The following is an 11,791-nucleotide window of genomic DNA, read 5'->3' as shown; positions in this document are numbered from 1 at the left end:
AACTCAAATATGAAATTGCAGAACTACTAACTGTGGTATGCAACCTATTGCTTAAATCAGCCTCTGAACCAGATGACTGGAAGAAAACTAATGTAACAGACTTTTAAAAAAGGCTCCAGAAGTGATCCTGGCAATTACAGGCCAGTAAGCCTAATGTAAGTACCAAGCAAATTGGCTGAAACTACGGTAAAGAAAAGAATTATCAGGCACATAGATGAACATGATATTTTGGGAAAGAATCAATTTGGATTTTGTAAAGGGAAACCATGCTTCGCCAAGCTATTACAATTTTTTGAGGATGTCAAGAGGCATATGGAGAAGAGTGATCGGGTTGATATAGTGTACTTGGAGTTTCAGAAAGAAAGGTCCTACACCAAAGGCTCTTCAGCAATGTAAGCAGTTATGGGATCAGGGGAAGGTCATCTGATGGATCAGTAACTGGTTAAAGATGGGAACCAAATGATAAATTTTCAAAATGGAGAGCGGTAAATACCAGCATCCCCCAAGAATCTGTACTGGAATCTGTGCTGTCCAACATATTCATAAATGATCTGGAAAAGGTGGTAAATAGTTGATACAAGAGGTTTTGCTTTTAGCTGTTCTGATCCTGTGTAAAAATCAGGACAGAGACATGCTGAAAAACAGCTAGAGAGGGGTTTAAAACATTGTAAAAATCACCTCTCCAAATTAGCATAACAGTGATGGTGGCAATATCATAATGCTTTAGCTTGCATAAAACAGTAGTTAGTTTTAGGATAAGTAGTGATTAATAATAGTTTAGAACTAAAAATCCAAAATGGCAGCCACAATGATTCTCTATTAGAAAGTATCAAAAATGAAGGACACAGACTGAATTGACCAATAGCAGATAAGAGATGTGAAGTAAAGTTCAGCAAGTATGACTCAGCTCACTCTCCAAAATACCTGAAGGGTGGTGCTAGCAGGAGGACATATACTAATAGCTAGGAGGAGGATCAATTAGTTTCAGTGACAGATGAAGCTGACTGGCATGGATGATCTCATTAGGTAGGGAGTATCTATGCTAATTTCTGAACTTGAAAAAGCAACCAATTAGAGAAGGTCAGAGACTGAATATAAGGTGAACAGCCTGCGGGGCTAAAAAGCTGGAAGCTGATTGGCTGAGCCTGAGAGAGCAACCAATATATAAGGCCAACAGCAGCAGGCTGAACTTGTAGTAGGTTTGATGGAGAACAGATGGTGCAAGACACCTGCAAAGAAAAGAAGCTATCTACTTGAGGAGGAGGAGGAGAAGCAGCAGCAGCAATAGAACCCTGAGGTTGCCCTGGCAACAGCTACCATTGCAACCCAGCCAACGAAGAAAGCAACAGCCTTTACGACAGCACAGGCTTCCATATCTGTCACCCGAGGGCAGCTTTCACCTCAGCAGCAGCAATTGCTCTCTAGCAACAGCAGACAATGTCAAACATCAGCAGACAGCGCTTCCCTTTTGACAGATCAGAAGGACTCTATTGATTCAGAGGGATCTAAGAATAGTAGAAGTAAGTGTAGTCTTCTATTCACCAGCGCCAGCTCCAGCTTGTTTGCCGCTCCAAGCGGTGAAGCACGGGGGGAAAGCCGCGATTGGCGGCACTTCGGTGGTAGCTCTACCGCACCGCTTCATTCCTTAGCGGCAATTCAGCGGCGGGTCCTTCGCTCTGAGAGGGACTGAGGGACCTGCCGCTGAAGACCCGGATGTGCCTCCCCTTTCCATTGGCTGCCCCAAGCACCTGCTTCCTTTGCTGGTGCCTGGAGCCGACGCTGCTATTCACAATCAAAGAATATATGGGTTTTGCTTGTAAATAAAGTCAGATGCCTGTGGTCTGAGTGAGACCTTCCCCTACCCATCCGGTAGTTGCTTGGCCAGTGCTTATTGGATGTTAAATGTCAGAAGTCAAATGTTAAATGCTAGTGTAAATGAACGATTACATTGTTATATGTTATATAGTCTTTTATTTGCTGTGCCACTTTAATTCTTTCAATTGTAAATGTATTGCATTTTGTTCTGTTCTGTATATTCTTTCTTGCTTTTCTAAACTACATTGTAACCATTTATTTCTTTAAATAAATAATACTTCTGTTTTTGACAAATTACTGCTTGTGTGTTTATTCATGAGTGGAAGGCTCTATCCGTGTCCTTTCAAGGGTTAGGAAGACTAGCTTGCTCTGGCAAGCCCTCTGTGGGCCAGAGACAAGTCCCTTGGTAACTCTCTGGCCAGGCCTGCCGATGACGGGGGGAGGGGAAATGCCTAGGAGGGCTGCAGGGCTCCTCGGTGTGCACAGGGTAGTATCAGTGGCAGCGAAGGCAGCCAGGCGGGCATGTGGAAGCCCTGGCTGTGCCAGAAGAGCGCACCCAGCAGCGCAGGCGGCGGCAGCTCACTGGGCACCAGCCAGCGCAGGCGCAGCACCACCCAAATGTCAGGCGGATTGCATCTGCGCGGGCACACTTGTGCATGCACCAGTGCAGCACGTGGTCCAGCTCTGCGCCCATGTGGAGACACCACGCCGTGCCAGCAGCAGTGTGGGGCCCAGCTCCAGGCTGCCTTGCACAATGTGCAGCAGCAGCGGCTCCTCGCCCCAGCGACCACCCCCTGCTGTGGACATATCCACCACACACATCTCCCCCTGCTGCATTTCGTGCCAAGCCATAGTGCCCTCTGGTGGGTGAAAGGCAGAAGCGGCGCACTTCTCAGGCAGACAATATATTTTGGAGTGAGGACTAGCAAAATAGCCGAATCTCAGGATAGCACAATTCACATCACAACTGCTAAAAATATTCCTAAACTGTTGGTTAAAAATAGCCCATTTGGACAGTAACAGTTTGCCAGAGTGCTGATGCACTCTGCTGGTGTGACTGGCTGTCTGGCAGAGCGTCATTCTGGAGTACAAACAAGTCCAGAGCTCAAAAGCAGAGAGAAAAACAGAAAAAGAAGCTTGACTTGAGAAAAGTAGGAAGAATAGTTGTACTTTGTTTGATGGTGGGGTTAGGCCTAAAGAAGATCAGGTAGAACTGCTAGTCACTACAGTTAGTAGTGGGCCTAATAGTTCAGAGCAAGCCTGTGATGAAAAAGCCTGTGATGATTCTGTTAAAACGTGTGATTTAAGTACAAAACCAGTCCAAACTAGTGCTCTTGCATGGGAGGAAACACTCTACAAATGAGACCGAAAAAACAAGCACTGCTGAAAGTAATATTGCATTCCAAGAGAACAAAGGATGTAGATTTGCTATTGGACTGTTATCAAATAGTGCGCTATCTGCAACTCTGATCAAAACTGTTGTTTGAAAAGGGCCACCTAGGCATCCAAACACATTTCCTGGTGATTGGAAAAAGAAAGTTTCCAAATTCTATATTAAAATCAACCGGAAAAAACCCAGAGACGTTTCTGACAGGGATTGGCTCGTGTGGACTGAAAGTGCAGAATCGCTCTTTTGTTTCCCTTGTAGATTATTCAGTTCAGATGCTGTTTCTTGCAAATCGGTATGGCAAGTGACAATGGCTGGAAAAAGGAATTGTTATGGAGCAAACTGTAGGAATAAATTGTCTGCATCACAAGCAATGTTATCTGAAATGGCGAGATTTAGAGAGAAGATTTGCCCAAGGAACTGATATAAATTCATGGGTAGACAAAGAAATAGAAGCTAAAGCGAAGTACTGGAGGGATTTGCTTAACCGAATTTTGTCAATTAGTTTGTTCCTGGGTGAGAGAAGACTTTCACAGGAATGTCAAACACAGTTAGAGACTGCCGTAACAGTAATTTTCTTGAAATTGTTGAATTGTGTGCCAAATATGATCCAGCTCTTTAGGATTGTGTAAATAAAGTGAGGCAATCTCAAGACAATGGAACATGACTTCAAGCTCATTATCTTTCTGCAGACAGTCAGAATGAGTTTATCCAGGCATTCAGCGCAAAAGTAGTTCAAGTAATATTATCCAGGCATGCCACTGGGAGCTGCGACCGACCGTACCTATGGACGCTCAGGTAAACAAAGCGTCTCACAGCCCGCCGGGGGCTTACCCTGAACAAGCCACCCCTAGACTAGATGGTTAGATCACATGGAAAGTGTTAAACCAAGTGCAAAATGTTTGCCACTAATAACACATGCACTTATCAAGTGCGAGGAACTAAATCTCTCTTCTGAGTGCAAACAGAGTTAAAGGGAATTCAGTGCTACATACAGTCATTTAAATGTACTTTGATGGCAACAACATGGCCCAAAATATTGGTGGTCATAGATCAATGTAATAAGGTTCTTCAATCAAGAGAGGCAACTCTTGATGTGGAAGTACAAAACATTGACAACTTGATTGAGGAGCTTAAAGAATTACGTGATAAGTGGAAAACTCTTCTAACAGAAGCCAAGCGTGCAGCCAAAGCCATGTCAACAGACCTGCCAACCGAAACTACAATCCCTGAGAAACGCACACAAAAGAGAGAGCTGTTTCACGATGAAACATCAGAAGTCCAACTGGGAGAAGAGACTGAAGAGAGAGATTTTAAAGTGAATGTTTGTTTTGTACAAGCTTGTTGACAGTGTAATCGAGGGGTCGACACAGTGGTTTGTCATGGCCAGAGATATCAATAATTATTTCAGCTTTCTGTAGTTATATTTGGAATTCACTGATACTCAAATTGAAAACTTGTGTTTTTGCTTTTTGCGGAGAATATGACAATGATGTATCCAATTGATGAGCTGAAACACATGAAAGCAATTTATAAGGCAAACTTTGGAAGTGTACCTCTCAAACCACTAGACCTGTTAAATAAAATTCATGAGCTTACGTTGGAATGTCTTTTTCCTAATGTCACCATAGCTCTGGATATTCTGCACTATACCAGTCACTGTTTCTGAAGCCGACAGATCTTTTACAAAATGAAACAAATCAAAAGTGTACAAAGATTTACAATCGGAAAAGAAAGACTTAATGGTCTTGCTCTTCTTGAGCAAGATCTTGTCAGGTTATTGAACTCTGAAGATATAACTGATGATTTTGCTGCAAAAAAAACCAACCCCGAAGAGTTGCATTTTAGGACCCCTTCCACATTCAGATATTATGGTTTTTTAAAATCTTTTAAAATACTTGTTTTATTAGTGTATATGTTAACTTTTTTGTTCATATTCAGTTACATCTTGTACATCAGTTTTTTTCCTTTTCTTTAGATTAAACACCTAATGGTGATTCATGTGTAATTGTGCTTCTTTAAATGTTTTATATATTTTTTAATTTAATAGAATCATAGAAGATTAGGGTTGGAAGAGACCTCAGGAAGTCCAATCCCCTGTTCAAAGCAGAACCAACACCAACTAAATCATCCAAGCCAGGGCTTTGTCAAACCAGGCTTTAAAAACCTCTAAGGATGGAGATTCCACCACCTCCCTAGGTAACCCATTCCAGTTCTTCACCACCCTCCTAGTGAAATAGTTTTTCCTAATATCCAACCTAGACCTCCCCCACTGCAACTTGAGACCATTGGTCCTTGTTCTGTCCGCTGCCACCACTGAGAACAGCCTAGCTCTATCCTCTTTGTAACCCCCCTTCAGGTAGTTGAAGGCTGCTATCAAATCCCCCCTCACTCTTCTCTTCTGCAGATTAAATAAACCCAGTTCCCACAGCCTCTCCTCATAAGTCATGTACCCCAGCCCCCTAGTCATTTTCATTGCCCTCCACTGGACTCTCTCCAATTTCATTCCATAATGTATTTATTTAATTTAAAAATATAATTCAAAATAACAAATTCTACATCTTATAATTAGGCTCACAATTTGTTTAATACTGGTGCTGTAACTGGGGGGAAAAAGTTAACTACATCAAGCAACACCACAACTTATGTATAGTGGGTTCTAATGTGTTATCAATAGGTTAAACAGTAGTGTTCTAAACCTTAGCCATCCCTTTCTAAGGGGCCCATTGACTGTTCTGCACTAGGGACTGGAAGTGCTGTTGGTGGGCCTGACTCTGGCAATTCCCTTTGGGCGGGCCATAACCTGGTTACTCTTTTGTTAAATTATTGATAGGCTAAGTGTTATTTATTAGAGCCCAACGCCAAACTTGTAGGTAACATAATTGGCATCTAAAGTCTTAGGGTAACAACAGCAGCAAGCAAGCAACAACAGCAGCCTGATTGCCACTATTATTAGACAGAGCAGAAGGATTTTAGACAAGTCAGAGTGATTTTCTGTTAACGTTTAAGGAATGACTGGGTATGCCTGTAAGTAAAGCTAGATGCTTGTGTCTGAGTGCGATCCACCCCCACCCATTCTGTGATCATTTGGCCAGTGCTCACAGGATGTTAGTGTTAAATATTAAATGTTTTCTTAATACGTAATGTTAAGTATTACATTGTAACCACATATAGTCTGTGTATTCTGTGCATTTTATCATGAAGCAGTGCAAGAGAATTTCTATATGAAAAATAATTGTATTCTATTATGTCTTATAGCTTATAGTTTTTTTCTTTCTTGCTTCATTGAATGTATTGTAACTGATTATTTCTTTTAAATAAATGATACTTTGTTTTTGAAGAATTATTGCTTGAATGTCAATCCTTTGACTGGAGGGCTATAGCCGTATCTTCCCATGAGTTAGCAGAATTAGTCTGCTCTGGGAAGTCCTCTTTGGGTTTGGGACAAACCCCCTGGTAAAACCCTGGCAATTCCCCTAGGGTGAGCCACTCCTTATTACCCATTTGGGTGGAGTAAATTGACAATCAATCGATGGTTATAGGCAAGCCAGTATTGAGGGTGCCATGGGTACAAATAGTGGGATAATGCAGTCAGGTGGCAAAATTTGCGGGTGATACAAAATTACTCTGGACAGTTGACCTAAGCTAGCTGTGAAGAATTACAAAGGGATCTCACAAAACTGGGTGACTGGGCAACAAAATGGCAGATGAAAGTCATATTGATAAATGCAAAGTAATGCACATTAAATGAAGGGGTCTAAATTAGTTACCACCAATCAAGAAAGAGATCCTAGAGTCATCATCAATAGCTCTCTGAAAACATCTGCTTGATGTGCAGTGGCAGTCAAAAAAGCTAACAATGTTGGGAACCATTAGGAAAGGGATAGATCATAAGAGAATATCAAGATGCGGCTATATAAATCCATGGTATGGCGACACCTTGAATACTGCATACAGTTCTGGTTGCTTGATCTCAGAAAAGACATATTAGAACTGGAGGAAAAAAAAGACAGAAGGGCAACAATAATGATGAGGGGTATGGAATAGCTTCCATATGAGGTGAGATTAAAAGGAATGGGACTGTTCATCTTAGAAAAGAGATGATTAAGGGGGGATATGACAGAGGTCTATAAAATCAGGAATGGTGTGGAGAAAGTTAATAGGGAAGTATTATTTACTTCACATAACACAAGAACTAGCAGTCCTCTAATGACATTAATAGACAGCAGGTTTAAAGCTAACATAAGGAAGTACTTTTTCACACAATGCACAGTCAACCTGTGGAACTCACTGCCAGGGGATGTTGTGAAAGCCAAAAATATAACTGTGTTAAAAACAAATTAGATACGTTTGTGGAGGATGGCTATTAGTCAAGATGGACAGAACACAACCCTATGCTCTGGGTGTCCCTAGCCCCTGTTTCCCAGAAGCTGGGAGTGGATGACAGGGGATGGATCATTTAATAATTGCCCTGTTCTGTTCATTCCCTCTGAAGCATCTGGTACTGGCCACTGTCGGAAGATGGGATACTGGGCTAGATGGACCACTGGTCTGATCCAGGTTGGCCATTTTTATATTCTTATGACATATTAAGGTAATATGTGGAGATATGCCAATCTCCTATAACTGGAAGGGACCTTGAAAGGTCATTGAGTCCAGCCCCCTGCCTTCACTAGCAGGACCAATTTTTGCCCCAGATCCCTAAGTGGCCCCCTCAAGGATTGAACTCACAACCCTGGGTTTAGCAGGCCAATGCTCAAACCACTGAGCTATCCCTCCCCCATATATGGAAACAGTTCTGTTATTTTTTTTACCCCTGACACTACAAATTTACTGGCACTTTTGTTGGTTCTAAATTCCCAGGCAAAAATGTTGTGAATATCTACCAATTACTTAAAATAAGAGATCTTTAACAATGTAGTCTTCTTAAAAAAACAAACAGCACACACATCACAAGTCCTGGAAATGCAGAGATAATTTTTAGGTTCACAATTATTAGAACATATGGAAAGATACAGTTAAGGCCACCAAAATGACCTAGCATTACTCCCATCTTTCACAGATCTGCCACCACCAGCAATTACTGCACCTTGTTTATAAAACAGAGACATTTTGATGAAGGACACTTGAGGAAAGATATTTTGGAAAATGTTTAAAGAAGTTCACAACAACCAATCACAACAACAACAAAAAACAACTGATAAATATTAAGCACTATAACCCCTAATTCCTAAAAGAGCAGCTTACAATGGTTGTTTCACATATTTTCTTCCCATGTTTCCCGGGGGTCCCAAGCCTCTTTTTCCCAATGTGCCATTACTTTCCAATTTTCTACCCCTTTTTCCAATTGGGATAGTTTTTCTTTTAGAGATATTTTCTCCTCTTTACAGGCTGCTAGGTGGAGGTAGCTGTTATTACAAGCCTGCCACAGCAGCCAGATCCCTGCAGCATCTCTTTTTACTGCATTTAGGGGTTTGCATATGAGGATATATTGGGCCAATCTATCCTCTAGGTCCGAAATGGTGCAGATATCTGCAAGGGCTTGTTCAGTCCAAGGACTGTGCCCATATCTTTGAAGGATTTGTTGAAAAGGCGTTATCTCTTTAATAAAAGGTGAGGTAGGAGCTACTTTTGACTTCATTACTTCCTCTGGGACTGTTTTCCCTTGCCTTTTCTTAAACATTTTTAATTTTGTTCAGCGAGCAGCACTGTCTGGTCCCTGGGACCCTCTTGTTGCCCCTGATTTGATTTTTTTTCTCTTTTTCTACTACCTCTTCGGAGGCCAGCAGGTTTTGTTAACAATTTTATGTTTCCCACTACCTTCACGGAGGCCAGCAGGTTTTGTTAACAATTTTATGTTTCCCACTACCTTCACGGAGGCCAGCAGGTTTTGTTAACAATTTTATGTTTCCCACTACCTTCACGGAGGCCAGCAGGTTTTGTTAACAACCTTATTACCCTTTCATTAAATTAAAAGCACTATTGGTAGGCTAACATAACTGGCGTCTAAAATTTTAGGGTAACAAGATCACCTCATTCTTGAACCCTCAGATCTTCCAAATAATTTAATTTACCTTAAGCATTCCTGAAAAATACTAGCCTTCCATAACATTATAATTATGAAATTAAAGGCTCATAATGGAAGGCAATCTCAGCCTCTAAGGATGAGAAGACTAAAATCTCTACATATTTATCCATTGGATTGTTAAGTGACACATTTTCAGCAATATCTCCATTTTTTTTCCAGTGTTTTTTTGCTAGACTTCCACTGCGCAGCTGAAAAGTGGGTATGAAAGGCATCTTGATCTAATTTAAATTTATATACTGAGTTATCTTCAGGAAGAGTCCATGTCCAGCTAGTAGACATTCCCTGAGGAATTACACCAGTACAAAATACACCTCTACCCAATATAACGCAGTCCTTGGGAGCCGAAAAATCTCACCGTGTTATAGGTAAGCCCGCGTTACATTGCGGTAGCGAGAGGAACTGCTCCCCGCCCCAGCTCACCTCCACTCTGCCTCCTCCCTGAGCGTGCCGCCATCGCTCTGCTTCTCCCTCCCTTCCAGGCTTGCCGCGCCAATCAGCTGTTTGGCCCGGCAAGCCTGGAAGTGGGGGGGGAGCGGAGCGGCGGTGGCAGCGCGCTCAGGGGAGGAGGCGGTGGAGATGAGCTGGGGCGGGGAGCAGTTCCTCTCCCTACCCTGATGTAACGCGGTCTTACCTATAACGCGGTGAGATTTTTTGGCTCCCAAGGACTGCGTTATATCGGGGTAGAGGTGTATTTTGTACTGGTGTAATTCCTCAGGGAATGTCTACTAGCTGGACATGGACTCTTCCTGAAGATAACTCAGTATATAAATTTAAATTAGATCAAGATGCCTTTCTACATCTTGAGAGAGCAACCCCTTACTTGCTGCAGCCCCCCTGCCCCAGCTCACCTCCACTCTGCCTCTGTCTCCTCCCATGAGTGCTGCAGCTTTGCTTCTCCTCCCTCCCTCCAAGGCTTGCCATGCCAAACAACTGATTGGCACAGCAAGCCTGGGAGGGAGGGGGGAAGAAGCGGAGCTGCGGCGCGCTCATGGGAGGAGGCGGAACGGAGGAGGGTCGCAGCAAGTAATGCGGGTGCAGAGGAACCGCTTGCGGTAACACGAATTCAGATATAATGAGGTAAAGCAGCCCCGCCCCCCGGAGCACTGCTTTACCGCGTTATATCCGAATTGTGTTATATCGGGTTGCGTTATATCGAGGTAGAGGTGTAAATCTTAATAATGCTGTCAAATGCTAAAAATTGGAAGTGGGGTGAGCTAAGCCCATAGACAGCTGGGTATACAAAGAACATCCCACTTTAGTCTTGGACAATTCATTCCATAGATAAATTTGCTCACCATTTAATTTAATTTCCTTAAAAAACTATTTGGCAGTTTAATGGGAAGCAATGAGGTCACCCACATAAAACTTAGTAAGGAACCATTTTGCAATACTAATCCTGTCCAGCTAAGATCTGGATTTGCTTCCTGCTTCAAATCTCCAAATACCTTCTTCAGAACAGAATATAATTATATTTGAACAGTGTGTCACACCTAGTGGGGACATTCATTAAAATATTCCGTGATTAAAACTATGTCAGGAAAATTTTAAACTTATCTAGAAGCAACTAATCAAGACATAGCACTAAGAGAATGGATTTGGGGAGGTTAATGTGACAGCCTGACTGAACTCTATTTTCTCTAGGACACAAATTAATGCATCAATAGGTATGTGGGTCAGAGCTAGAAATGCCAGCAAATTACCTACTGATAGAACCATGCAGAACTCCATTTTTCTTGACAAACCTGGTCAAAATTTCACACAGCAGATTGGAAGGAACCACGCCTACAGTGAGAGAGCGGGTAGTGTTGCCTAGTTCCCCCACACCAGTTTGAAGGCTTGAGCTCTGACCCTACTCATTTTCTCTTGCTTCAGCTGCTCTTCATCAGGATGAACAGCTGACTTTAAGGTCTTTGGCCCAAGAAGGTGGACGTAGTGAATAGCCAGCTTTCTCTGCTGCTGCTTGCCTCTGAAAGGGATGTTGTAAAACTTCCTGCAGGAGATGGACCTAGAAACAATTAAAATTGAGAATCCATTCCACACAAAATTGTTTTGCAGATTCCCTGGGGCAAAACATACTAAGTGTTGAACTCACTCAGGGAATTACTCCTCTAACTGTTTACTACTACCACTATTGGAGGACAGTACTGGTCAAAAGTGTTATGAACACAACGCTCATTTCATTAGCTCCATAAATGTAATTAGTATGTAAGTAGACAGTTTTACCTCTGAAAAGTCATTCATTTTAGCTTTTTGTATTGCTGATTCTGCCATCCAATTCCTAAGTATATATCTAGGATTGACAGCTGAAATCAAAGGAAAATCCAGTTGAATTTGGTTATAAAAAGTTCAATACATACCATATAAAAGCAACCCATATTTCTTGACTATTTAAACTGAAAGGTCATTTAAAAGGTTTAGTACACAATTAAAAAAAACACACACAAAAAAGAGGCATAACAGGAAAATAAATGAATTAATTAGCCATATTTTTACATATAGTG

General features: G+C 42.0%; 1 protein-coding gene and 1 long non-coding RNA gene across 4 annotated transcripts in view; one reads left to right on the top strand and one right to left on the bottom strand.

Moving 5' to 3' along the window:
• The first annotated feature begins 665 nt into the window (after positions 1-665).
• Positions 666-11,791, top strand: part of LOC120396767 — a 28,614-nt gene continuing 17,488 nt past the window's right edge. For both annotated transcript variants that reach the window (XR_005593351.1, XR_005593352.1), the window contains exon 1: positions 666-1,520. This is a non-coding gene — a long non-coding RNA (uncharacterized LOC120396767). The remainder of the gene's footprint in view (positions 1,521-11,791) is intronic.
• The window catches only part of LOC120396763 (protein adenylyltransferase SelO-like), a 44,414-nt gene continuing 42,676 nt past the window's right edge, over positions 10,054-11,791 (bottom strand). For both annotated transcript variants that reach the window (XM_039521821.1, XM_039521822.1), the window contains exons 18-19: positions 11,514-11,593; positions 10,054-11,295 (exon numbers count right to left, since the gene is read on the bottom strand). In XM_039521821.1, the coding sequence (XP_039377755.1) occupies positions 11,173-11,295; positions 11,514-11,593 (203 nt within the window). In that variant the 3' untranslated portion in view covers positions 10,054-11,172. The remainder of the gene's footprint in view (positions 11,296-11,513; positions 11,594-11,791) is intronic.

Source organism: Mauremys reevesii, linkage group 2 (genome assembly GCF_016161935.1).
Source record: "Mauremys reevesii isolate NIE-2019 linkage group 2, ASM1616193v1, whole genome shotgun sequence".
Classification (NCBI taxonomy): Eukaryota; Metazoa; Chordata; order Testudines; family Geoemydidae; genus Mauremys; species Mauremys reevesii.
Note: the sequence above shows the minus strand (reverse complement) of the source record. Positions and strands in the feature narration are given on the sequence as shown.